General features: G+C 47.4%; 1 protein-coding gene across 1 annotated transcript in view; it reads left to right on the top strand.

The window, feature by feature from the left end:
• The first annotated feature begins 513 nt into the window (after positions 1-513).
• Positions 514-23,694, top strand: part of LOC119395111 (phospholipid-transporting ATPase ABCA3) — a 64,949-nt gene continuing 41,768 nt past the window's right edge. The window contains exon 1 of the mRNA XM_037662402.1: positions 514-655. Coding sequence (XP_037518330.1) covers positions 514-655 — 142 coding nt within the window. The remainder of the gene's footprint in view (positions 656-23,694) is intronic.

Genomic DNA, 23,694 nt, shown 5'->3' with positions numbered 1-23,694 from the left:
GCGGCGGGGAAAGCGAATGCGGCTGCGGTCAGCTCAATCACATGATTCGGACTACGATCAATTGTAAATGGACAGCACCACGTATGGTCGTGCCAACTTCGGTGAGGGCGGAGACTTGAGTGCCGGAGGCACAGGCAGCCATAGCGCCAGTTTATGTCGTTTGTATGTCTTCTCTTGTCTTCGTACCATTGCGCTGCACATACTCAGTATATTTGAAGACATGTACCAACTCGCCGGTCAACGGATCCTTCTTGAAGCCTTCTATGTCGACGTCGCGTCCCCATGACTGCCGAGGTCACCAGCGTTCGACGACTACCACGTGGAGGAGTGTCCGCCACCAAGCGCGATTGGTCTGGGTGGCTACAACGGAAAAACAGGACAGAGCGAAAGGTCTACGGCAACGGCACCAGGCAACAACGTCAGCGCCAGGTCTACTTGTGACTACCCTGGACCCGCTAGCTCGGTGGCACCAGCGCTGCACCAGGAGCATCGGCTTTCCACCAAGTTCCCCCGATGACCGTGGTTGTCAATCTGACCGAACCCGGTGCTCCTCCGTTTTCAGGCGACGGTGGAGTTGGTACCCCTGCACGAGTTATCGGTTACGACATCCGACAGCCCACGAGGTCCCACAAGGACTTGTGGATGGGCAGCGCTGGTATGTGGCCGTGCGTGCCACGTGAGATCCGCCGTGGCCAGGGCTAGCTCCATCTCCATGGCACCTCCCTCTCCCAACTTTCGCCGGAGTGAAGGGGACAATATGGGAGCCCTCGGCGGCTGCGAGCGCTCATAGAATTAAGAAGAGAACAATGACCGCGCGTGCGCTCGCGGCACGCGGTTAGCAGCCGCTGGCAGCGGGCAGTCGCGGCCGCAGTTTGGAAGAGTGAAGACGTGTCCCTTGGTGTCTCGGCCTCACTTCTGAAGGGTTCAGGGTTAGCCGCAGCCTCGAAAGCCCTACAATATATATATATATATATATATATGCTATGTTTATAGAGTAACGAAATAAGGAAAGAGACGTAGACTCGGCACCCATTCTCTGGACCGCCCGTTCTATTCTGCTTTTGTCTTTTTCTCCTTCGTGCCCGCGCCCGATCCTGTTGCCGCTCTTCATCATTACACTCGGCCACGCTGCGAAAGGTGCACCTGTGAAAGAAAAAGAGCTTCCGGCACAGCCGCGACACATGCACGGCAAAGTTGTTTCGCCCCCTTTTGTCTGCACGCGAGTCAGAATCCGAGGAGAGCACTCGCCAAATGATGTCTTCAGCCATCGTAGGATGTCTGCAGCTACATAAGGAGTAATTGTGAAGTCATCGAAGGAATATTGCATTTCTCTGATTTTTGAGAATTTGGGAAACGTTTTTAAACACCCGGTATACCCAATTAAACAAACGGCCGCGACCACTCCAAGACTGTGTCAAATAAACCATGCCGTACATGATAGGCATTTCATGATTTGCATGTTACCAAAGAAAAACGAGCCCTTAAGATTTCCATCTCTTTCCTTCGTTCATAGCGAGGGCCTCGCTCTGGCAGACTTGATGCCTTCGGGTAGTATACGAGCGATTATTGGTCAGCTGCCAGCTCGTAATAAGTTCACGTGCTACGTGATACCAACAGGCAGGAAACGAGTGTTCCACACTCGCCGTCATGGCTACTGGCGGCGCTAACTGACACTCCCACGCTTAAATGTACATATATACCCCATAAAGCGGACGGGGGGGATGGTCGCCGCGGTAGCTCAGTTGGTAGAGCATCGGACGCGTTATTCGAAGGTTGCAGGTTCGGTCCCTGCACACGACAAGTAATCTTTTCGTCCACTTTTCTTTCTTCACATTTGCCTTACATTTACTACTAATAACATCCCCTATATTTTCCTTGGCATCATTGTCTGTTAGTGCTCATTAATATTATGTTACCATATGTCATTTATGATCGTCATAAATGCATGTTACACCGCACCAATTTCGGTATATATCAAGCTAGTGAAAGGCCGCGAGCGCCCTAAGACTATGCATCTAAACATGCCTCACTTGGCCTGCAATCACAATTTTCCTGTTACGACTTGCCATTAATGTTCGGTGTGCACTTATGTCACACCATACCAATTTCGATACAAATATTATCAAGGAAACAGCCCTGACGGCAGCATGGCCGTGTCATGTTACTCATGCCCTTCATTTGCATGAATCATGCCATTCAGCTTGAATATACCGCCTTCATTTGTATTCGTCTCAAGCTGATGTCGCACCAGAGCAGTTGTGGTCTATATCCACAAAACGAAACGGCCACGAAAGCAAAAGGTCATTGGCGGCTAGATAGATAGATAGATAGATTCGATCAAAGTCGCCGAAAATCGCTTAAAAACGATTTCCATTTGAAATACTGTTGGCGACCTGAATTTTCCAGTTAAGCATGTTTAATAATTCTTGCCACTAGCGTGTGGTGGATTTATATTCACTTGGGGAGACCTTATAGTGGAAGAAACACATGGCTGATCCCTCTACAATAGGAATTGGTTTAACACGAAAGTGAAACGTGTATTCACAGACGTTGCTGAACGTTTTTGTGCACTGTTTCGCCCCAAGGGCAAAGGAATGAATGCTATAGCAACAAATTGTAATGTCACGCTAAGAACGGCAAGCAGCGCGAAATTTGCAACGCGCTGCTTAAGCAGAAAGGACACACGGAACGAAACATACACACTATGAGCGCGAACTAACAACTGTCACAGCTCGACATTTAAAGCGCGCTGTTCAAACACAAAGGTGGACACAGGAAACGAACGCACAAGTATATACAGTATGAGCGCGAACTAACTATCACAGTTGTAACCTATTTGTTTGTTAGCAGCGTGCTCCTTCCGCCAAAGCGGCCGCTGCAGTGAGCGAAGTGACCCCCGTGCTCTCTGTAGCGTTAACGCAAGCTTGCGGTGAGAGCGCAAGACGTACAAACAATCGCCATCGCGAGATAAGCGCACGAGCGACCACGCCCTCTAAAGATGCGCGCTCACCGCAACACGTGGGGCGAGGACCTTTAAAGCGCGCCCTTCAAGCCCTTCGCGCCATCTCGTTAGTGATAACGAAAACACGCTGATGTACCACCGATCTCAGAGTATCTCCACCGGTAAATGGTGCATATAAATACCTCGCCGTCACCATGGCAATGAGCGTGTCGTCTGTGGCCGAGTCGTTTCGCGCCGCGCGCTGCGGAGCGAGGGGTCGTAAGCTCGACTCCCCGTGACGGAACTTGTAGTAGTGATATTTTCTTGTAGTGATAGTTCTTTAGATGGCTGCTAGCAATACTGGAGCTTAAGAAACGTTAACATTTAACGTATCTTCTATATACACAGAGCCATCGCGGTCAGGATCATGCCACCGAGTTCGTAGCGTCACTCAATGGGCTTACGAAATAGCTTACGTGAAAGCGCTGAACGTCCCGCAGATCGAGTGTAAGAGGGTCTACGCTACTTTGGAGCGAAGCGCTATCAATTTCACGGCTCATTCGCAAAAGTTATCGTTATGTAACCAGACTTGAACGACAGTTCACACTCCATTTCCAATTGCATTAAGTACACAAAACTTTTGCCGACAAAATAATATTGATAGATTCATCGACCAGCGAGTTATTGCGGACAACTAGCGTAGATTGGGTGAGTTGGGTGCACATTAAAACGTGTTACACGTACTATCGGCTCCGAATGAAACGCCAGCAATGGTGCGCGTGGTACAGTGCGTACCCTTATTATTAGAGGATAGATACGCTCTTGCGGTTTGCCGCTCGTGAGCCAGATTCATGCTTTCGTTCTCACAGTGATGCCTAATCGGGTGTCCGTGCCTGTCAATGGTGATGACTGGGCGGCGCGCATTATGCAGTTCCTAATGCTTAGGGAACGCGCTCTGGTGTTCGTATTTAATTTGTCACCGATAATACACCTTGGTAAACAGTAGGAAAAATCTACGAATATGTCCAAGAAGAGGAGAAAAAAAGCTGTTTCCCACCATTCTTCTGGCCCCTTTGGCTGGTTATTGTTATTCTTTACCGCGCTGTAACACGATTGAATATTTTAAGGTGAAAGCCTTACATTCCTCACCAAACGCGAAAATTCATCGTCGGCGTCCCTAGTCCGCAGCGTCAACATGAGTGATGGAAAAAATCATCACACGATGACGTCACCTTATGACGTCCTCATGACATCACAGATCGCCAACAATTGTGACGTCATAACGTCACGTCACATGATGATGTCATCACATGACATCGTCGATTTTCATTGCCTCCGTGATCCATGTGTCAATCACGAAGGTAATGTAAAACCAGGCAATATGTAAAAGGCTTGCAATGCCCCCGGTCCTTTATGCAGTGCAAAACCACGTTACGTCCAAAAAGCATTCGGAAGGAGGCGGGGAACATCGATTGAACATTTATGAACAAAAATAAGATGGATTTCGCCTTCAAGTCATCCTAGGCAAATGCTTAAGGGACCTTGCGAGTCTTTTTGAGTACAGTGACCACATCACGCGCTATCAGGAGTTGGCCGTCGAGAGTGATTTACACTATTTTATTGCAAATAAATCTTACTACGACTTCTGATGCGAAAGCTTTGTATTTATCTACATTTGTATGATTACTCATCTGCCTGCCAAAAGTGGTCAAATGGACACTCTAAGAGAGTCACGCTGCCGTGACCCTCTTTTGACTCTTTTTTTTCTTAAGAGTGTACGCCGCAGCTACGGAAATCTGCAACTGATATAAGCTTCGCTTCATAAAAAAAAATAATAATAATAATAATAATAATATAATAATAATAATAATAATAATAATAATAATAATAATAATATATAATAATAACAATAATAATAATAATAATAATGAAACTCGCACGGTCCATTGTGTCATCCCCAAAGATAACTGGAAGGCGAAAGCCAACGTCTTCTTTTTCATCTCATTCGATGTACTGATCCTCCCGCCTCCTCCTTCGAAAGCTTTCCGAACCTAACATGTTTCTCCACTGCCTTCAGAATTAGAGGCATTAACGGCATTCTGCACATCTTTTTTTTTTTTTAGCTCTGACTCTGTAATCGGCCTGCCTTTGACCAAGCAACGACTTCCCACGATGACGTTTTTATGTGACGTTGTGTTGTGACGTCGTCATCATGAAATCCTAATGACACGGAAAAAAATACACGTGACAGAGTGACACCATTGATGGCGTCATGTTATATTGTGATAACGTGACTTTTGGTACGCCGACTGCGCGCACACGTATATACTTGAGTACCACGCTGACTTTTGTTACGTGGTTGTTTCTGCAGTATTCGCAGTGACGCCAATGCCGGTTTCGCGATGTATAGTGATGGTCTCGCAAAGTATCTTCAGCTGTCGCGAAATCTCGAAGACGACGACGGTCAGTTTTCACGCTTGGTGAGGCCCTAAAGGCTGGTTCACACACTGGGTAATTGGCCATCCACAGCGAGCAGAGTTCTCGCGCCGCCGAAACTCCGCATCCTTCACACTGCTTACTACCCACAACGCCGAAACAGCGCCATCTTCCTTGCAAAACGCTAGCCAAAACGCAGGTACCGGAAATCCCGGATGTTCCCGCGGCCCTCAGGCTATCTGCTCGCATTCTGTTCGCATGTCGTTATGGCGAATCTCGTAAGAACGAGCAAAGTCATTGAACTGCTGGCAGCTGCTGGCAATGAACCTTTTGGCGATGTCTGTAAAGCAGAAACGTGCATTCGCCGAAGAAGAAACGACGCAAGCATTTCTGGTTGGTTCGTCCTTCTTTCCAAAACGCGGGAAGCGTGTCACGCCGATATAATGCTACCCGTTCTGCGAGGTCGCGACATGGTGATCTTTAAAGAGTAGGTCGAGATATATTCTTACTAAAGACGCCATCTGTGTGCTTCACTTGGCGCTTGTCGAAAAAAAAAAGGACTCATTACGGAGGACTACGGGCTTCGACGACTGCGATATGACAAGCGCGCTGCCGTTTTCCGAATTTTCGACTCGCGCTCTGATTAGTTCGCGGTCAGAGAATTCGGTGGCAGCTGCCACAAAAATTGGCCGGCACCGATAGTTGTGGAAAGGGCTGCTCCGGCAGATTTTGCTGCCGCCGAAGAGGATTCCGCGCCACTTTTGTTGCCGAATGTCTCATTGCGAAAGTAGCATGAGGTTTTCGCGGTAATAATAAATGCTTTAGTCTAGCTTGGTGGTGCACAGGTCACAGCACCGTTATAAAAGCGGTGCCCATAGCATTCATTCATTCATCGATTCATTTCGCGCTTGCTCCGAGATCACCGACGCCGCCACGAAGCATCTGCGTGTTTTCTTGAGTGACAGATTTTGCCTCCGTTGTCGCGGCGTGCAGTTAAAACCTGTAGATATCTCGGCGTCCACAGCTAAACCGCGACATGCAAGAAAGGAAACTCTCTGCAAACTCATGATCTCAGACTTTCCAAAAGCACGAAAACCTCCACTATCGCTCGACAAACTTGGTTTACCAAATTCATACACGCCAAAGATTTAACCGTTAAATTTATTAGTCTAGCTAGCAAAATACGGTACTCATGAAAGCTCTGTATTTTTCTTCTTTTGCAGCGGCACTATGCCTGATCATATTATTCTCAGCTCCAGTAAATATATTTATCGCGTACATGATTTGTGAGCATTGCGCCGAGGCCGGCACGGCTTACGCAGTTACACTTGGCTTGTACGCAGTTGGAGGTAAGTCTGATACCAGCGACTGTCGGTCGCTCCTTTGTTTCTCTCCCACTAGCGCAAAGTGCTTTTCACGACGATCGCGGTGCACCGGCGTTTCTTTTTAAATTTTCGGGGATTTCTCTCCGCTTCTGGGCACAACAGTTCTCGCTTTCGAGGTGTCTGTTACCCAACTCCCGTTGCTCTTCGTCCGTAGCGAGGCACCGAACCCAACACTCAAGGGCTGTCCTAACCGACCATCGGAGGAACCACTTATAAGTTTGATGTTCCTTGTCCCGTGGTAAGGGGGTCCGCTGACGAACGCGCTGTAGCATCAAGTATTTTACTAATACATTGTGCCGAAAGAACATGTCGACAAATGCTAGTGGTCAGCGGAAAAACCTGTCAGCCTTACAGCAATCATGGTGGTATCTGTTGACAACTTCGATGCTTAACTTGTCGACATTGTCGACAGCACGTAGCGCCATGAGATACATGTCATTTCCTCCCGCTTAACGTACGGGAGCCACCATTATATAAAATTAGGATGGCGTGTAGCGATGTACGTGGTGATCGTCGATTGCGGACGCGTTATTTTTTTTTAAAGTGGCGCAGCCTCTGAAGTTACACACGCTGCCATAGTGGTCTTCAGCGGCGTGCCTGAGAACTCCCAGAAGGTGTCCTTGTTATTTTTCACCCTTGAAGACGTCAGCCGTGCCCAGAAGAAGCTTATGTTAGTGAGATTGTCGAACTGCGAAACCACGTGGTGCGTGTACCTCGACGTCATAAGAAACCAATGTATTTTGCCCCATCACAGTACCTAGAGACCATCTCAGCGGATTCCTGCAATTTCAAGCAAGAAAACAGGTACCTATGAAAAAACTTGAAAAAAAAATCTAGCCATGGATTCGCATTGGCTGGTCTGAATAAATTGCTGGTGTTGAGGTAGTTCCTCGACTGCTTGGCCTAAAATGTGCGGCTTGAAACGATGTCGACCGAAATTTAAGTTGGCCGGCACTTCATTCGCAGTAGAGTCAGGTTAAGCAAGTAAGAAAATGTGGAAGATGTTCTACAGGTTCCCCATGTTTGATTTTTTGTCCACGGACCTTTTCAGAGACTGAACAAGACGCACTGTGAAGGTATTCGTACTCGGGTGGTATAGTGCTGTTGAGAAGTGGTGTCCGCCTCTATCTCTAATTTTGACCCGTTCGCGTGTACCGTGGTCATGGGGCAACAAAAGGAGCGAAAGACTTCGTGAAGACGGTCGATAGTTGCCTTCCTAGTTTTGTTTTTGATGATTGAGATTACTGGCATGTAGGATGAGCATCACCTACAACTAAGAACATGATCGGTCAAAAGAGCCCCAAAAAATTAATGTGTACTCGCTTCCATATAGATCTTAGCCACGAGTACGCGTGAAATTGAACACCGTCAGAGGCGTTATGTTGTTCCTGTCAGCGTTGGTATTCTTTCACACGATTCGCAGGATAAGCGTCAATAGAATACCATATAACGTATCTCTGGGTCAGTTTTTAATGCGCTATAACTGGATAACCATAGTGAAGATGCTGCAGAACTAGAGACCTCAGCTTTAACGGAACCATGCGTGCGTTCCGTGAAGGTGGCTGTCTTGATGTGTTGCCAGTTGTCTGCGGTGGTCAAAGATGGTCGAGCTCCACGTTTGCTATAAAATTATGCCACCCCGTACTACCAGTTTGAGTACTCCGCAAAGCAGCTGGCCTTGTGTGGTTGCGCGCGCGGTCTCTCTGAACGTCACTTACTGGTTAGAACTGCTTTGAAGTTCTGAAGATATTCGGACATACTTTTCCGGTCTCTCTGATACTGTCGCAACTGTGAACGACAGGACACGGCCACAGTGCGAGAAGGAAAGACAAGGTGTGAATTCAGAGATCACAAGTGCAGACGCTCTATCCTCGTCTTCATCAGAGGAGCGGTGGTTGATTTATTTATTTATTTATTTATTTATTTATTTATTATTTATTTATTTATTTATTAGTACCTCAAATGCCTCGTTACGGGTATTACGCGAGAGGTTGGTGTACCTAGTCGACGATGGTCTCGATGGATGCCTTGAAAGAAGTATCAATGGAGTGGTGCACCACGCCGGCAGAAAGACGATTCCAGTCCTTTGCGGTCTGAACAAAGAATTATTTCATGTGGGCGGTAGTGTGGGCCGCGGGAGGGCAAACTACATTTGGGTGGCCACGACGGTATACGATGCAAGGGTTCGATGTCAGCCTGATGACGTAGAAGGTGATAGAATTTATGAACAACGCACAACCCTGCAGTTTTGAGGCGCTGCTCAGGAGTTTCAAGATTAAGGGATGACTTAAGTTAGGTGACACTCATGGAATAAGAGTAGTCCGAATGAATAAACATAACTGCGCAATTTTTTATGAATTCCAGAGCTGTTAGGTTAGTTTGATGCGGGTCCGAAACAGAGCATGCATATTCGAGTTTTGATCGAACGAGTGTGAAGTATACTAGTAGTTTTACCGGGGAGGAACAACACGGAAGTGAAAGGAACGGCGATTACAGAATAACAGGTTCCAGATTTAGTTCCAGATATAACAGGGCTCTGGGTGATACCAGTGACGACTTGGCAGAAGCGGCAGCAAGCCGGGAACGTCGTCTGAAATTCGATTTTTTTTTCGCTGTGCTGTCTGCTTCGTGGCCTGCGGACTGAGTCTACGAAGTTTTCGTCGGACAACTTGCTGCCAATTTCACGTGGGTCTGCCCTTACGACGGGCATTCCCCCGCAAGTCGTCTCTGCAAATGCGCATTCTGCCAGCTGGGCCAGAGCAAAGCGAAGTGCAATCATCCGCCTACCTATTGGCAGCAGTAGCAGCAAGCCAAGAACATCTGTCTGAAAAATCTGCTTTTTTTGCAGGTTAGTTGCATTGTGTTTCAATACTATTCATTTCAATAGTATTTCCGCTGCTGTTGCCGCTGCTACCGCCATTGACTTCGCTTGCGTACTGTTGGACAGGGTGGTGTGGCTGCCTCGTTGGACTTGAAACAATGGCCGGCCCTTTTGAGACATGTAGTCTGCTCAATTCTGAGGATGATCCATTTTTGTGGAATGTTGAAAGTGCGAGAACGATTATCACTTCATAAAATGGGCTGACGCAACTAAAAAGTCGTTCATATCAATGAACGAGGCCGCAATGAAATCGTAGCACTGCCCATCATGTAGAAGTTCTGGTGGTGGCAACATAAGCGGTGAAGACAGTATTGGTTCTGAAACAGATAGAAAGCTCGCCCTCATGTCATATAGCGAAAGGTTAGAACGCCTGATCCCCTGACAGGAATAATAAGAGCACAGAAGTGCCTCTTAGCTTCATCTCTACGAAGTTCGACGAATTTGAGAAGTCCTGCCATCAAGAGGCCGATATAAAGGACAAAAAAAAGAGGAAGTCAGAGGTTGAAAAAAAAAGATTATCTAAAACAGGTATCCGGGCCCAACTAGAAAAAGAAATAGACGACCTTGAATTGAAAGCATACAGCTGAATTTGGAACTGCGTGGTATTGGAGAAGTAGCAAATCAGAATCTTATGGTCGCATTAAATGACGTCGCTGACAAACTTCGAGGGCCTCACTTGATAGAATCGGACGTCGGAATTCACATCGAAATGCTGACAAGGTGCCATGTATCATTGTCCACATTAAGAAGCAAGCGATAAGAGACCAGTGGATGAAGAATAAAACGAACCTTGAGGATAGCTACCCACCCATTTTCATGCAATAAAATTTGACAAGCCGCAATAGAGAACTCCTACAAGCAACCAAAGTATGCGCCAAAGATAAAGGCTACAAGTTTCTTTGGTATTTCAACGGAAAAGTTCTCGTTCGAAAATGCGGGAGAATGAACGCTATGCATGTGGTGGAAAATAGTGACCGACTGTAGTTCTTGTTCGTTGTATCCTTTATTTTCCTTTGGAATGTAATCAGGGTGGAGCAGACGTGTAATTATCCGCCGAGTGACATTATAAACGTTACTTTGGGCAAACAGGCAGACATACGTCGATGCCGCGAGACCACAAATTAGATATTTTGTCAGAAGCCAATTTGCAGACGCGAACCAGAACAGGCGCAGCCATCTCGTGCTTCGCGCGTCATCGTCGTTGTCTTCTCCTGGTCGGATCCGTGTGGCACGTACTAGCGCGCTACGGGGCCCCCCTTCTAGCGAGGAAGTCCCAAGTAGTTACAGGCAGCCAGAAGCACACTGCTGAGCTGCGAAATGCACGCGGCGAGTATCGCAGTCTGGAGTGATTGTAATATGAGACGCTGTTGAAGTGTCGGTATCCACGTACGCAAGGTTTGAGACAGTTGACACCAACCGCATTTTATCGGCCGTCATGAGCAGGACGTAGTATTTAGGTGTGCGGTTGATGACCTTAAACGGACCATCACAAGGGGGCTGCAAGGGAGGTCGCACAGCATCGTGTCGCACAAAAACGTGCGTGCATTTTGCAGGTCAGGACTGACGTACACACTATGGTATGTTCGTCGTTGTTGGCGAGGAACTATGGTACAAGGTACCTTTGGTGTTCTCGGCACCCCTCAAGTTGGCTAGCCTGTGCCCACAAATTTCTACATCACCGAGGCCCTCCTCATGCGGGAAGAGGCACGCAAGGTGGTATGTCGCCTTCGTGGTTGGCGTGGTGTACGAGATCCCGCTTAGTTGCGGTAGGTTTTACATCGACCAAACAGGCCGGTGTGTAAACGACAAAATTAGGGAGCATGAACCTTCTGTGAAAGATAAACTTTCAGCACAATTTCCCGTGTATAGCGGCTCCTGCAACTGTGAGCCTGGGTTTTCCAGTGCATCCGATCTTCGGATGAGTAATGATACCCCGGCGCGTGAAATCATGAAAGCGTACAAGATTAAAAAAAGAGATATATGTGTGTAAGTGGCACATCTGTTGTTCTGCGTGGTGGTGAACTTAGTTTGTTCGAATATTTTTTCGATTGAATGTTTTTATCATTCTTATCGCGTGTATTTTGACGACCATGTGCGGCGATGTGCGTGCGCATTGTTGCTACGACTATTATGTCGCTGTTGTGCTGACAATAATGTTAGTTGTGAGTGACGCCCTTTTCTGTTCTGTCTTAAATTCTTCCTTGATGGCAAGCGTCTTTTTTTCATTTCAGTAAACATGTACCAACTAGCCCAACAAGTTTTACAAAGGTACGCATTGCGTTGCGCAGATAGTATGCGTAGTCGCAAACGTCGGCAGGTACCATGGGTGACTCGCTGAAGAATTCACCAGGAACTAAAGAGTGGTGTCAAAGATCAGCTCGGCGGCGCTTATGTCGGAGTCACTACGAAGAGACGTGCCAAGCATATCGAAAGGAAGGCGTTCAGTCCACGATGAAGGGAAAGTGGAAGCCCTGAGTGACGCCCACAGATGGCGATGAAAACGTTCGATGATTCGATTGGCGATGGCGTGCTAGGAGGTAGCCTTGATGTTGTTGACACCGAGGAGCCGAGATAAATTGGCGAACAGTGTTGGGTCGTATTAACGACCATGGACTGTCGTAATGGTGAAAAGACGTAGTAGCGGCTAATCTACAGAGTGACGAGTGCTCGAGCTGTCGACTCAGCAGTAATTTTTTAAAGAGGCATCGCTTCAGGCTGTCTGGTGAACATGTCAGTGCAGGTTAACAGGAAGCGATGGTTCTCGCATGCAGGAAGGGGACCGACAATTTCGACGTGTAGGTGGCTGAAGCGAGCGTCCGGAGAAAGGAACGTACCAAGAGGGGTCACAGTGTGGCGATGCACTTTAGGCTGTTGGCACCTGAAGCACGCACGTGACCAATGAAGAACGTCTACGTCAATGCTCGGACACACATAACAAGAAATGATGAGTCGCTGTGTGGCGCGAATGTCAGGGTGAGGCAAAGAATTCAAGGCATTAAAGACTGGTCGACGGAATGGGAGAGGCCCGTAGGGACGAGGACGTCCTATGGACGTATCATCAACGAGAGGCACGTCACAGTCAGGCACCTAGACATCAGCCAAGACGGAGGTGTACCGCGCTTGTGTAGCAGCTGGAGCTCTTCGTCATTGTTCTGGGCGGCAGCCATGGTTGTGAAGTCGATGCTCGTTCGGCCGCGTTGTGTTGCATGAATAGCGGCGCGAGACAGCGCATCGGCAACGGTGTTGGAGTACTCCTGCACGAAAAAATGGAATCCCTCCACACGGTATGCTTTGCTAGTAGGAAATTGAACAGCGCCGAACAGAATTACTCCACAATTGAAAAGAAATGTCTGGCGTTGGTGTGGGCCGTAATGCAATTTCACATTTATTTGTTTGATAAGTCATATAGAGTTCAAACTGGATCATCAACCGCTTGAGCTTTTGAGCAAAGCAAAGCTACCAAATGGAAGGGTGATGAGGTGGAGCCTGAATTTGCAGGAATACTGTTTCCACATAAAATACATCAAGGACCGACAGAACGTGGGAGCGGATCTCATGAGCCGAGCAATGTGAATTAGGTGAAATTGTGACCTGAAGTGAGGCGTGAACTGTGGAACCAATGATGGTAGGGATGTGCAAACTATGGGAGGTAAAGTGCTGGAAAAGCGTGACTGAAATTGCGTGACAATGCGGTGAATTGAAGGTCAACCCAATTCAAGCAAGGAAAGAGTACGGAAGACAAGCAAGAATGACAAAGCCAAATCGTCCGGACTGAAGAAATGAGCAGTTTTTTAGACCACAAAACTCTTAAAAAGCGGGGCCAGTGTGATGAGTAAAGGGGCACGAGGTACCTGCCGAAAGGGGGAATGTGGCGATGGTGTGCGGGGCACGGAAATTCCCCGAGGGTGCGCTAATGCCACGTCGACGCACACCATTGGCCGGGGAAGGGCGCGTGCCACGCGACCCGAGCTGAGGTGAGAGACCCCAGGACAAGACGCATTCATTGTTCGGTGGAGTTGGAGATGAGCAATGTCGTGCAAGCCAGCGTCGCACCCGCGACGAGAGCAGCAAGGCCCAGTTCGAGAGGCGGCGGCACGAGAGGCCCGGGAGGGTGGCCGTCGACCTTGGTGTCTTACGAGCGAAGCTCCCTGGGCTTGCAGCAGCCTCATCGCAGCAGTTTTCAGGGCATCTGCGGCACTTCACCAGCTCGACAAGACGACCGCAGCTCACTGACAATCACCGGAGAGCCACATCGGGAAGTTCGAGCCAGTGGCACTGAGGAGAGGCTGAGACGTAGGCCTAGCCGGGCGAGACCGACGTCCTTGACGTAAGACCGTAGGATCGGCGTTGAGGACGACTAGCGAGGCGGCGGATCGACAACGACGACTCTAAGACGTCGACTGGAGCTTCGACGACGGGACAGGGCGTCGACGTTGGCACCGAATGGAGGCAGTGAACACCACGAGTAAGAACGTTCGATTGGGATAGCGAGACTGAGACGCCACAGTGGCCAGACTTTAGGGCTAGGAAAGCTGAGCTTAGGTTAAAGTGTTTGTTATTTTTTGTACAGCTTTAGCATGTTATTTTTTTTGTTGTAAATGTTTACTGTGTTAATTTAGTTTGCCGTTGTGTGTGACATAAAGTGTGTTTGCCGTGACGCCGTGGTCTCCCGCCTCGCTCTCTCTCTCTCTCTCTCGCAACTCCATTCCAGATTGCAAGCGTTCCCGAGATACGTGACACAGTGTCATCGTCGCTCCTCCCGGGGTGGTCGCTCTAGCTTGCTTCCTGCTTAGCTCAATTGTAGAGACCGCCCCAGAACGGCGTTGCTCCCAGGTTCAATCCCCGGACCAGCACAAGTTTTTTTGTGCGAGTAAATAGCTTTCTTTTCTGAGAAATGCCCTTTTCCTCATGGCTTCTTGCTACAAAAGGATGGTTGTCAATTTATCTCTCCTAACCTTTCCGGCACCAGGCAGGTTTTGTAGAATGGATTTGCAATTACCCTTCTGTGTGCGGTGATGTTACCGTGTTCAGGTATCATTTAACCAAGATATAGGAGTGTTGAGAATGTTGCGTAGTTAAGCGCCCAATTTCGGAGAATTGGGGATTTCCGGAAATATTGGGTATTTACGGTCATGCGAAAACTCGTGACAGTTCATGAAGGGAGAAAGATACAACTTCAGGTGAAGTTTTGTATCTCATGTTCAGATTCTGTTTTCGGAATAAAATAAAATACAAACGATGGCGCACCGCAGTTATTGCGTGGCGGGGTCTTCGTCACTTTTGAAACTTCTGAAGGCGTCCCATGCGACGCCTTCAGAAGCCGCTCTGCAGAGCGGCGAGAGGAAAACGGACGGCGTCGGCGCACCGGTCTAGCGCTGAGTCACCCTGACGCGCGCCTCGCTGCTTGCCGCTTGCCTCGCCCTCTCGGGGAAAAGAGATTCTCCAGACTACTCCCTCCTCTCCGTATCAGTTTGGTCTGGACTGGAGAACAAAAACAGCGGCTCCGGGGCGTGCCTTCTCTGATCCATGCAGACTGCGGGATCCCTTAGAAACTCCGACATTTGGATAATAATGACAGCGCAAGGAAACAGGACACAACAAGGCAACCGGACGCAAGCTGAGCTGGCACAAGGGACACGCACACAGCGCTACGCTTCAGAAAATGTCTTATTATCGGACACCGCGTGGTTCTTATGCACATTTTTTGCACGGGTGGAGCACAAACAGTGGCCCATCTGCAATTTTTAAGCCGCGAATCAAGCATGAGAAACATATCAGACAACGAGCAACAAAATTCATTCATTTCACCGTTCAGCCAAAGCGTAGGTATTGTAATTCATTTCTTGTGAGTGCAGTGGATGAACTACTGACAGATGCACTACCAGCTCTATCTATCCATTCAGTATCTAAAACGTCTCGCTGTGCTATATTCTCGGGGTGGTTTGAACGGTGGATCAACGTGCTTCAAGCTGGATCAAACCAGGCGCCGAACAAACTAGGTGGCCTATGCCGGAAAGCTAATACAAATGGAGTGGCGAAACGTAACTGTGCAAAACAGTACACTAACAGATACGTTGACTACTGTACGAGCGTTGCATAGCGGATTCCGTTATGTTGTGGAAAGAGTTACAAAGGGTATATCGGCAGGTGTATAAACGACACGCTGCAGCAGCAAAGGCGCAAAGTTGGCAATACACCGCCAGACAGATTCCTGTCTCCTAATTGCAAGAATTGCAAATGTAATCCTCGTTCTCAAGATACCACCATCTTAGGTATCAGTGGGTGCCAAGTAAGACGTTTAATTGCAGAGACTGCATGGATAGATATAGCTGGTAGTGCATGTGTCAACAGTCCATCTATTGCGCTCTCATGAAAGGAGTAGCAGCATTGGAGCATGAGCTGAAGGGTGAAATGAATGAATTTTGTTGTTTCTTGTCTCAGGCATGATTAACGGCTCAAACATTGCGGACGAACCACTGTTTCTGCTCCTCCACGTGTTTGAGTCGCAGTGAACAAAACAAGTGTATAAGAACTACGGATGCCCGATATTAAAACATTTGTCGGAATTGTAGCACTGTGTGTGTGTGTGTGTGTGTGTGTGTGTGTGTGTGTGTGTGTGTGTGTGTGTGTGTGTGTGTGTTGGCGCCTTTTGTCCTGTTTCTTTGCGCTACCATGGTTATCCAAATATGCCGTAGCAACCAACTCGCCTTGGATCTTTAATCCAACATCTGCGCAATGGCACAGTCGACCACAAAAGTTCGCGGACCACGTGAGCGCGTGGCCAAGAGCCTCTTCGCCACATTTCTGCTATGTAAACGGCGATCGACAGCAGCGCTACGCTCAAGACGCATCCATTCCTGAATCGAGGGCTTGGTGATTTTCCCATTGTCACGAATATTTTCTACCTTTCACTTTTTAACACGGCGCGCTCTTCGGCAGCCGCGGCTACGTGCTTCTGCCTCCCCGAGAGCAGTCTATCAGCATAACTTATCAGTCACAATACCCACAAAGTGATATCAACCCAACCGTACACCGTTCAAAGCACGCCATCGTAGCATTGATTCTGCTGTCAAAGTATATAGAAGTGTGATACTCATACCACAGATAAGCGCTTTGCGTAAAAGCAACCAACATTGTTCTGCGTGGCAGTAGAAAATCGGTATGCCAGTGAATAACAAGAACAGTTCCGGCCTAGCGCCGCGGTCTACGGGAGATGGCGAACCGCTAGGTGACGAAGACAGGCAGCTTACCACGCGCTCGCGTGGTCCGTGGACTTTTGTGGTTGACTGTAGATCTATCGCTGCTGCAAGGCGCGCACGCTACCGTAGCTATCACGAGCGCCTGTACTCCACGCTTGAGGACCGCCTACACCCGCCCGGCTGAAAGCAATGCCGCCGCGCTGCCTTCGCTGCCCTGGTGCTCTTCCTCGTCGTAATGACACTGGCCGATCGGCTCCAAACTCCGCGTGGCCCCTCGCCGACTACTCGTTCTTTTGTTTCTTTTGGGTCTTATTCCCTTCCGCTGTGTGTCGCGGTTGAGCTGTTGTGTAGTCCAAAGGCCGCTACCTTTTAAACTTTCACAATTTTCTCTTCCTATCAAGAATCAACATAACCTTCTAGAGGAGGCAGCGTCTTTTCTGCATGACCAAGGCCGACATGCTTCCTGCCACAATCACAGTGTTGGCTTTGCGCTTTGCGCGGTGCTCGGTATTGTGGATGCCACCTACTTTGACCGCAGCCTCTAACACCGTTCTCAGAGCGATGGCGACCACAACGAAACTTTCGATGCGTCGCATATCGCCTGTTCTCTCCATCTCTTTTCATCTAAGGTGCTCTTGCAAATGTTTCTTCTGCCCTTGCAAGACTGTTCAGCATGCCATGAATTAGCACGCGGTAAGCAACAACAGCGTCACTGTTTTGTTGATTAACTAGCTCGATAACAGCACTCGGTGCATAGCTGGTCTTAGTACTTTGGGTGCGCAGAACAACCAAGGATTATATCAGGTTCAGCGTAGCCGACATAATATATGCTTCGTAAATCAACGTTCCAGTTGAGTTTGCTGGCAGCTAATACACTTCGCTGCGATCTCGAAGCAACGATGGGCTACAATTCTTACTCCAAAAGCTTCAACTTAGTCCCGCACACGTCACATCAGGCCGGCTCGCACTTTGGTTTGCGACAACAGACACAGCGGCGCATGCTTTCCTGCGAAGCGACGCTACCAAGCAATACCTGACTCATTCTTGAAAACACCCCTTTTGGGTGTTGTCGCATTATGTGAAAACGTTGAAGACTGACATTCCCGGCAGATAAGACCATGTTTTGCGACACTGAAACAAACCTTACATTCATGTGCATTATGGGCACAGGAGAGCCTCTACCGCCCATGTATTTGAACGCTGCTTTTGGACCTATTTTCTCGGAAAACAATGTGCGCAAAGCGTTCGAGCTTGTTTCATTTTATTTTTCGCAGTCTCATCTTTTATTGGAGCTAAAATTGCGATATTACTTCATGTGTTCACAGGGTTCAAGTTTTTTAGCAAGGTGTATAATTTTTGTCATTATTTTTCAAATAAACTGCAGAAAAGCTATGAACTATTCCGCATACTTACACCATCCTAGCTCAGCAGCTTTGTATAGCTGTTCAGTTTATTCTGGTAAATTGTCAGCCTTCTAGCTTTTAAGTTGTGGAAATGGGGCAAATGTGACAAAAAAGTGACGCCGAGATTGAGAGGTAAAGAAAAAAATTAAACCATCTCCCGCTAAAGGGGACCATGAGGCGATGCGAAGCCGAAACACTTGCACGATCGCGTTCCGTTGGCGTTCGTGGGCATGCTACCGACCTCGCGTCGTGGAACGCGAAGTGGAACGCTACGCTCGTCGTGTCTTCCCTCTAGCCTGGCCGTTAATTCTCACGGGGCGAGCGGCGAACGCGGTCGACAGGCGCGCGAGAGGGGGCAGCGTAGGAGAGGAGAGTGAGGGGGAGGGGACGCACATGCGCGGGCGCTCATCGCGGCGTTGCGCCGGAGAGAATTTCGTCATATCGAGCCCGCGTTTCAGAGGAGGAGTGGAGAGGTGGAGGGGGAGAGGTGAAAGTGGGGGAAATAGAGATGAGGTGTATAGAGAAGGTTTGCGCATGCCCAGTAAGGGTGGTCACGCCGCACACCACCACCACCGGTTTGAACTCCGCTATAAGATGCTTCGCATCTTAGTTTATTTCACTTATTTTCGAAAAAAAGATGCACTGAACAACTTAGCTAATAGCGACCAGCTATACAGTCATCACACGAATCAGCTTTTTCCTTGTTTTGTTTTCGTTCCCTGCCTTGTTTTCTGATATGTTCTGCTTCTCTATAGGCTGAATACTGTCGATGGGGGTTGATCTCAACCAACAATATCACAGTGTTGCGCCTCGGTTATGTGCCAAACAGCCTTGACAATGTTCACTCGGGTCATGCAGGCCTTGCTGAAAATTAGCACCGTTTCAAAGGGAACAGTTCTGAGCGTTTACATTACAAGGAACATACTAGCTTGTGTCTCTATGAGTGCCATGGTTCCTCCGCATTCTATGAACAGAGTTACTCGTAATCACACTTTATACAAGTTCCCCATCAATCAAAGCGTAGCCATTGTCACTACAGGTAAGAATTTGTTTTTGTGGCGACGTGCATTGAGGACAAAACTTACTAGCTAAGGTGCTCGAATGAGTGCTCCCGGTCTCGTTTTTGTTAATAGCCGATGCTTGTCGATGAAATTGCAGAATAGTGTGTGAGGCATCGAATATTCTTAAGGAAGGCCTTCTCATTCCCAAGAAAGCAAAAGCCAAATTTCGCTTTTTTTTTACTTTGCCCTACCCTGTAGCATTAACTTTCCCGCGCCTTCCACCTTTAATGCCCAGACATATGGTATTCTCGAGGAAGCGCCACCTTTGTTATCCTCCATCGCTGCTTTCAAGTACGGAGCACTTTAGGGTTCCCGGACTGCCGAACTGCCGTCATCATCGTCTAATGCTGCTTTGCGTAACGCAGGCAAAATCATGCATACCATAGGGTCATTCCAAGTGAAACGTCCCAGCCCAAAATTTAACCACCAGCGATTCTATTGAAAAGGTTGAGCTAGACGGTAACTATGTGAGAGTGATTTTAGTAAAGTATTTTCGTTCAGAAAAATTATCTGGTCACGTGACGGCCCTTTCAATATTCCGGCGAGATGGAAAAGTTGGGTGGGAATATATTAACACGAAAGTGTTTTATGCCGGGGTCCACCAAGACTTCAGTGACGTATTTCCGTCACGGAAATTACGTAGAAAAATTTACACGATCAGATGGCAAAGAAGAAAAGTACCGTCAACGGGCGTCGAACCCACGACCGCTCGGTCCGCAACAGCACATGCCGGGCACGCTATCCACTGCGCCACGCTCACATACTCAAGAGGCTTTACAAACGCGCCTTTTATATCTACCACTCTCCCGGTCGGTAGGGTGGTTTGCAAGTGTTGGTAAGCCATGAAACTCTGTTCTTGTGCTAGCGTGAAACACCTCAGATCAAGGAAACATGTGATTTACGCATCCGCGTGGCATAAAATGAAGCAGTCAGCCAATAAATATCACTGCCAAACGCAAATACCCATGCTGTGCTCGTCTGCCTGACTTCATCTAGTGCGAAGAAAGCCAGTTACGAAGGCACAAAAGTGAGCTACTTCCGATATACAAATACACTGACCCGATATCACACTGCCATTGTTTGCTTGAAAAACTAACGGAGTCCTCATGCAAGCCCAAAAAGTCGCTGAGAAAAAGTACGCGTTCTGCAGTAAAGACAGACATCTGTAGTGCCTGCCAGTGACATTGATTGTGGACATCGAAAAGTATTTTTTCGCTTTAAAGACAATTTACAGGAATAAAAATTTCCACATCACTAGAGAAGACGTTAGAGCATATAAAGAACCCATACACATAATTTGATCGCGAGGGCCTGAATGCTTTATTTACGAGTGAATCTCCCCCAAAAGTCATTTTTTGTCAACTTTGGAAGCATTTTTCACAATAGAGACTTAGTTGCAAGGGATTGAAAATATTTTTAGCAGATACTACGTTGACTGGTAAAATAGCTAAACACTTTTTGCGGCTAAAACATTGCCACCGGTTTTACGAAAATTGTATGAATTTGCACGTTTTCTTGCTTCTTTGCTAAACCTATTTAAAACGGAAAATTATTATATGCTTTTACTTGTGACGTCACGTGAAAGAACAATTACAATAGAATGGTTTAAAACACAATGTACCATTGTACCCAGTTTCAAGGGCGAATACGCATAATATATTCCCACCCAACATTTCTCTCCCATCGGAATATTCAAAGGGCCGTCACGTGACCAGATAATTTCTCTGAACGAAAATACTTTACTAAAATCAATCGCACATAGTTACCTTCTAGCTGATTTTTTTTTCGATAGAATCGCTGGTGGTCAAATTTTGGGCTGGGACATTTCACTTGGAATGACCCCATAGCCATTGAAAGCATAAGCATATGAGGGGAAAAAGAGGAGGGGAGGCTGCCACAGCACAACGCCACTTAGACGAGTTGTAAGGCTTGCGTGCTCCCTCCGTGGCGTCGCGGACTTGTCCGACGGACATGGACGTTATCGTCAGCGGCGCAGTTCGCGCGTTCATGCAGCGGCATCATTGAATGTATTTGTTCAGTCGACGCTCTACAAAAGAAAGGAAAACACAGCTGACAGTAGGGCTGGCAACCGTAGGGTAACTACCCTACTTGCAGGGTGTACACGGAATTCTTCGGCCCGCGTGGGGTAGTAGGGTGGTAATACTATTTTCTTATAAGACGTAGGGTAGTTTCCACAATTTGCTTGTCATCGATCAACAAAAAATGTACACGATCCACGCGACATATCCGAGGGCTACATTGCTAAAGAGGTTCGCAAAACTAAATCTTTCTTTGAACAAAATTGGAACTCTCATAACTGACATGTCGCCAGCATAGGCAAGAGACGAAAGATAATACGTCAGACATCCCTGTGCTGGCATTGTTGCTTTTTCTCATGGATGATTTTTGCCCCTCTCTGTCGTTTCTCATTCGTTCGTTGCATGGGTAGGCCTTTAAAGTTTTCTGTGGTGGTCGGTTTCAGTTACTGAGGCCAATGCCTTAGATGCCTCATCTTACCCGAAAAGTGAACGTCGGTGTCAACGCGAGTGACGCAAAAAATCATGATATAATGGTGTCACTTTATGCCGTCATCGTGACGTTAGAGGTCGCCAGAATTTGCGACGTCGTCATGAAGTATTAGTGACGTCGCTGTGACATCCCAATGTGACATGAAATGATGGCGTCATTACATGACATCGTCACTTGGTCATAGGTGGGCTGATCACAGAGGCATGCGAGGTGCGAGAAGCTTGCAATGCCTCCGATCCCAGAGGCATTCGAATACCACGCTTAGTGCAGAAATCGTTCGAGGGCGGGGGGATCAATACAATCGACTAGGAAGAGGACGAAAAAGAATATTGCTTTCGCCATCCAGTCATATTAGGCGAATGCATAACGGACCATGCAAGCTTTTTTTCTATGACACTGGATAGATGGATGAAGTAGTGTTCCTTCTGTAACAGGGCGGTGACTTGCACTCCACGAAGCTCAATCTTTTAATGTTATTATTATTATCTGGACTCGTCCACTTTGTTAGTGGCTCAAATCCCCCAACGACCCCAGCGGCAGTGGGCTATATTTGTGTCCAAGTTGAGCCCTGACACTACATCTGCTGACCTCAAGAAACACATTGAGTCTGTTGACCTTCCTGCCATTTCCTGCCGGCGGCTCAAAACAAAATATCCTTCTTACTCCTCGTTCTGCGTTACAGTTGACGAAGATACATCGAAACGTCTGAATGACCCGTCAATGTGGCCGTGCGGTTGCATTTTCAAACCATTCCGTGGATTCTCCACGACGACATGCTCCATCCCTCAGAGTGCGCACCCGTAAGCAAGGGTGCCGTGTAATTTGGATATATTTTATCAGAACGCTCGTGGTCTTCGCACTAAGACGCGCGAATTCTTTGCTAATGTTTTTTCGTCTTTTTTTGACCTTATTGGGATTTCTGAAACGTGGCTGTGCAGTGAAATTCCTTCCTGTGACTATCTTCCGTCGAACTACACCACCTTCCGCAGTGATCGGGACTTCTGTGCAACTAAACAAAAAGGTGGTGGTGTATTGATGGCTATAGACAGTTCTCTAAGATCTGTTAGACGCAAGGACATAGAAACAATTTCTGAATCAATTTGGATCGAAATTAGTCTTGAGCACTGTGAAAAATTGTTAATTGGATGTTTCTATGTATCGCCTAGCGTTTCACCAATTCCTTTTAATCAGATCGTCTCTTCTATTGAAATTGTGGTAATTTCACATAGGAAGCACAAAATTCTTGTACTTGGCGATTTTAACACACCAGGAATTGACTGGACCACACTTAAATTTTCTCATTATCATCATTTCTTAAAGAACAAATGCAGCGTATTGTTAGATTTTCTCGCTTTTAATTCCCTACAGCAGCACAATAGTATTGCCAATTCCTGTGGTAACGTCTTAGATCTGTGTATTCCTAAAATCAACCTATCGAAGTATCACTCTCTCACATCTCTCTTGTTCGTCCTGACAAATTTCACCCACCACTCAAACTAACACTCTGTATTTCACCTGAAAAACCAAGCTTTCCCAGAAAAATCGACAAAACGCCCAGATTTGCCTTGAAGCGAGGTGACTACGTTGGCTTGTACCATGACTTGTCCACCACAGATTGGTCACTGGTAACTGACAAACCCAATGTTGATGATCAAGTCGATCAGTTTACGGAGCTTATCTTGACCAGCATGCGCAAGTTCATTCCCCAGTATACACCTCATCATTGTAAATATCCCTCCTGGTTCTCATCAGAACTTATAAGTGCACTGAAACATAAAGATCGTGCACACAGGAAGTATAAACATTCTGCATCAACTCATTTGAAGGAAGAATTCTGTCGTTTTCGTACTCTTTGTAAA

The sequence above is a fragment of the Rhipicephalus sanguineus genome, chromosome 5 (assembly GCF_013339695.2).
Source record: "Rhipicephalus sanguineus isolate Rsan-2018 chromosome 5, BIME_Rsan_1.4, whole genome shotgun sequence".
In the NCBI taxonomy this organism is placed as follows: domain Eukaryota; kingdom Metazoa; phylum Arthropoda; class Arachnida; order Ixodida; family Ixodidae; genus Rhipicephalus; species Rhipicephalus sanguineus.
Note: the sequence above shows the minus strand (reverse complement) of the source record. Positions and strands in the feature narration are given on the sequence as shown.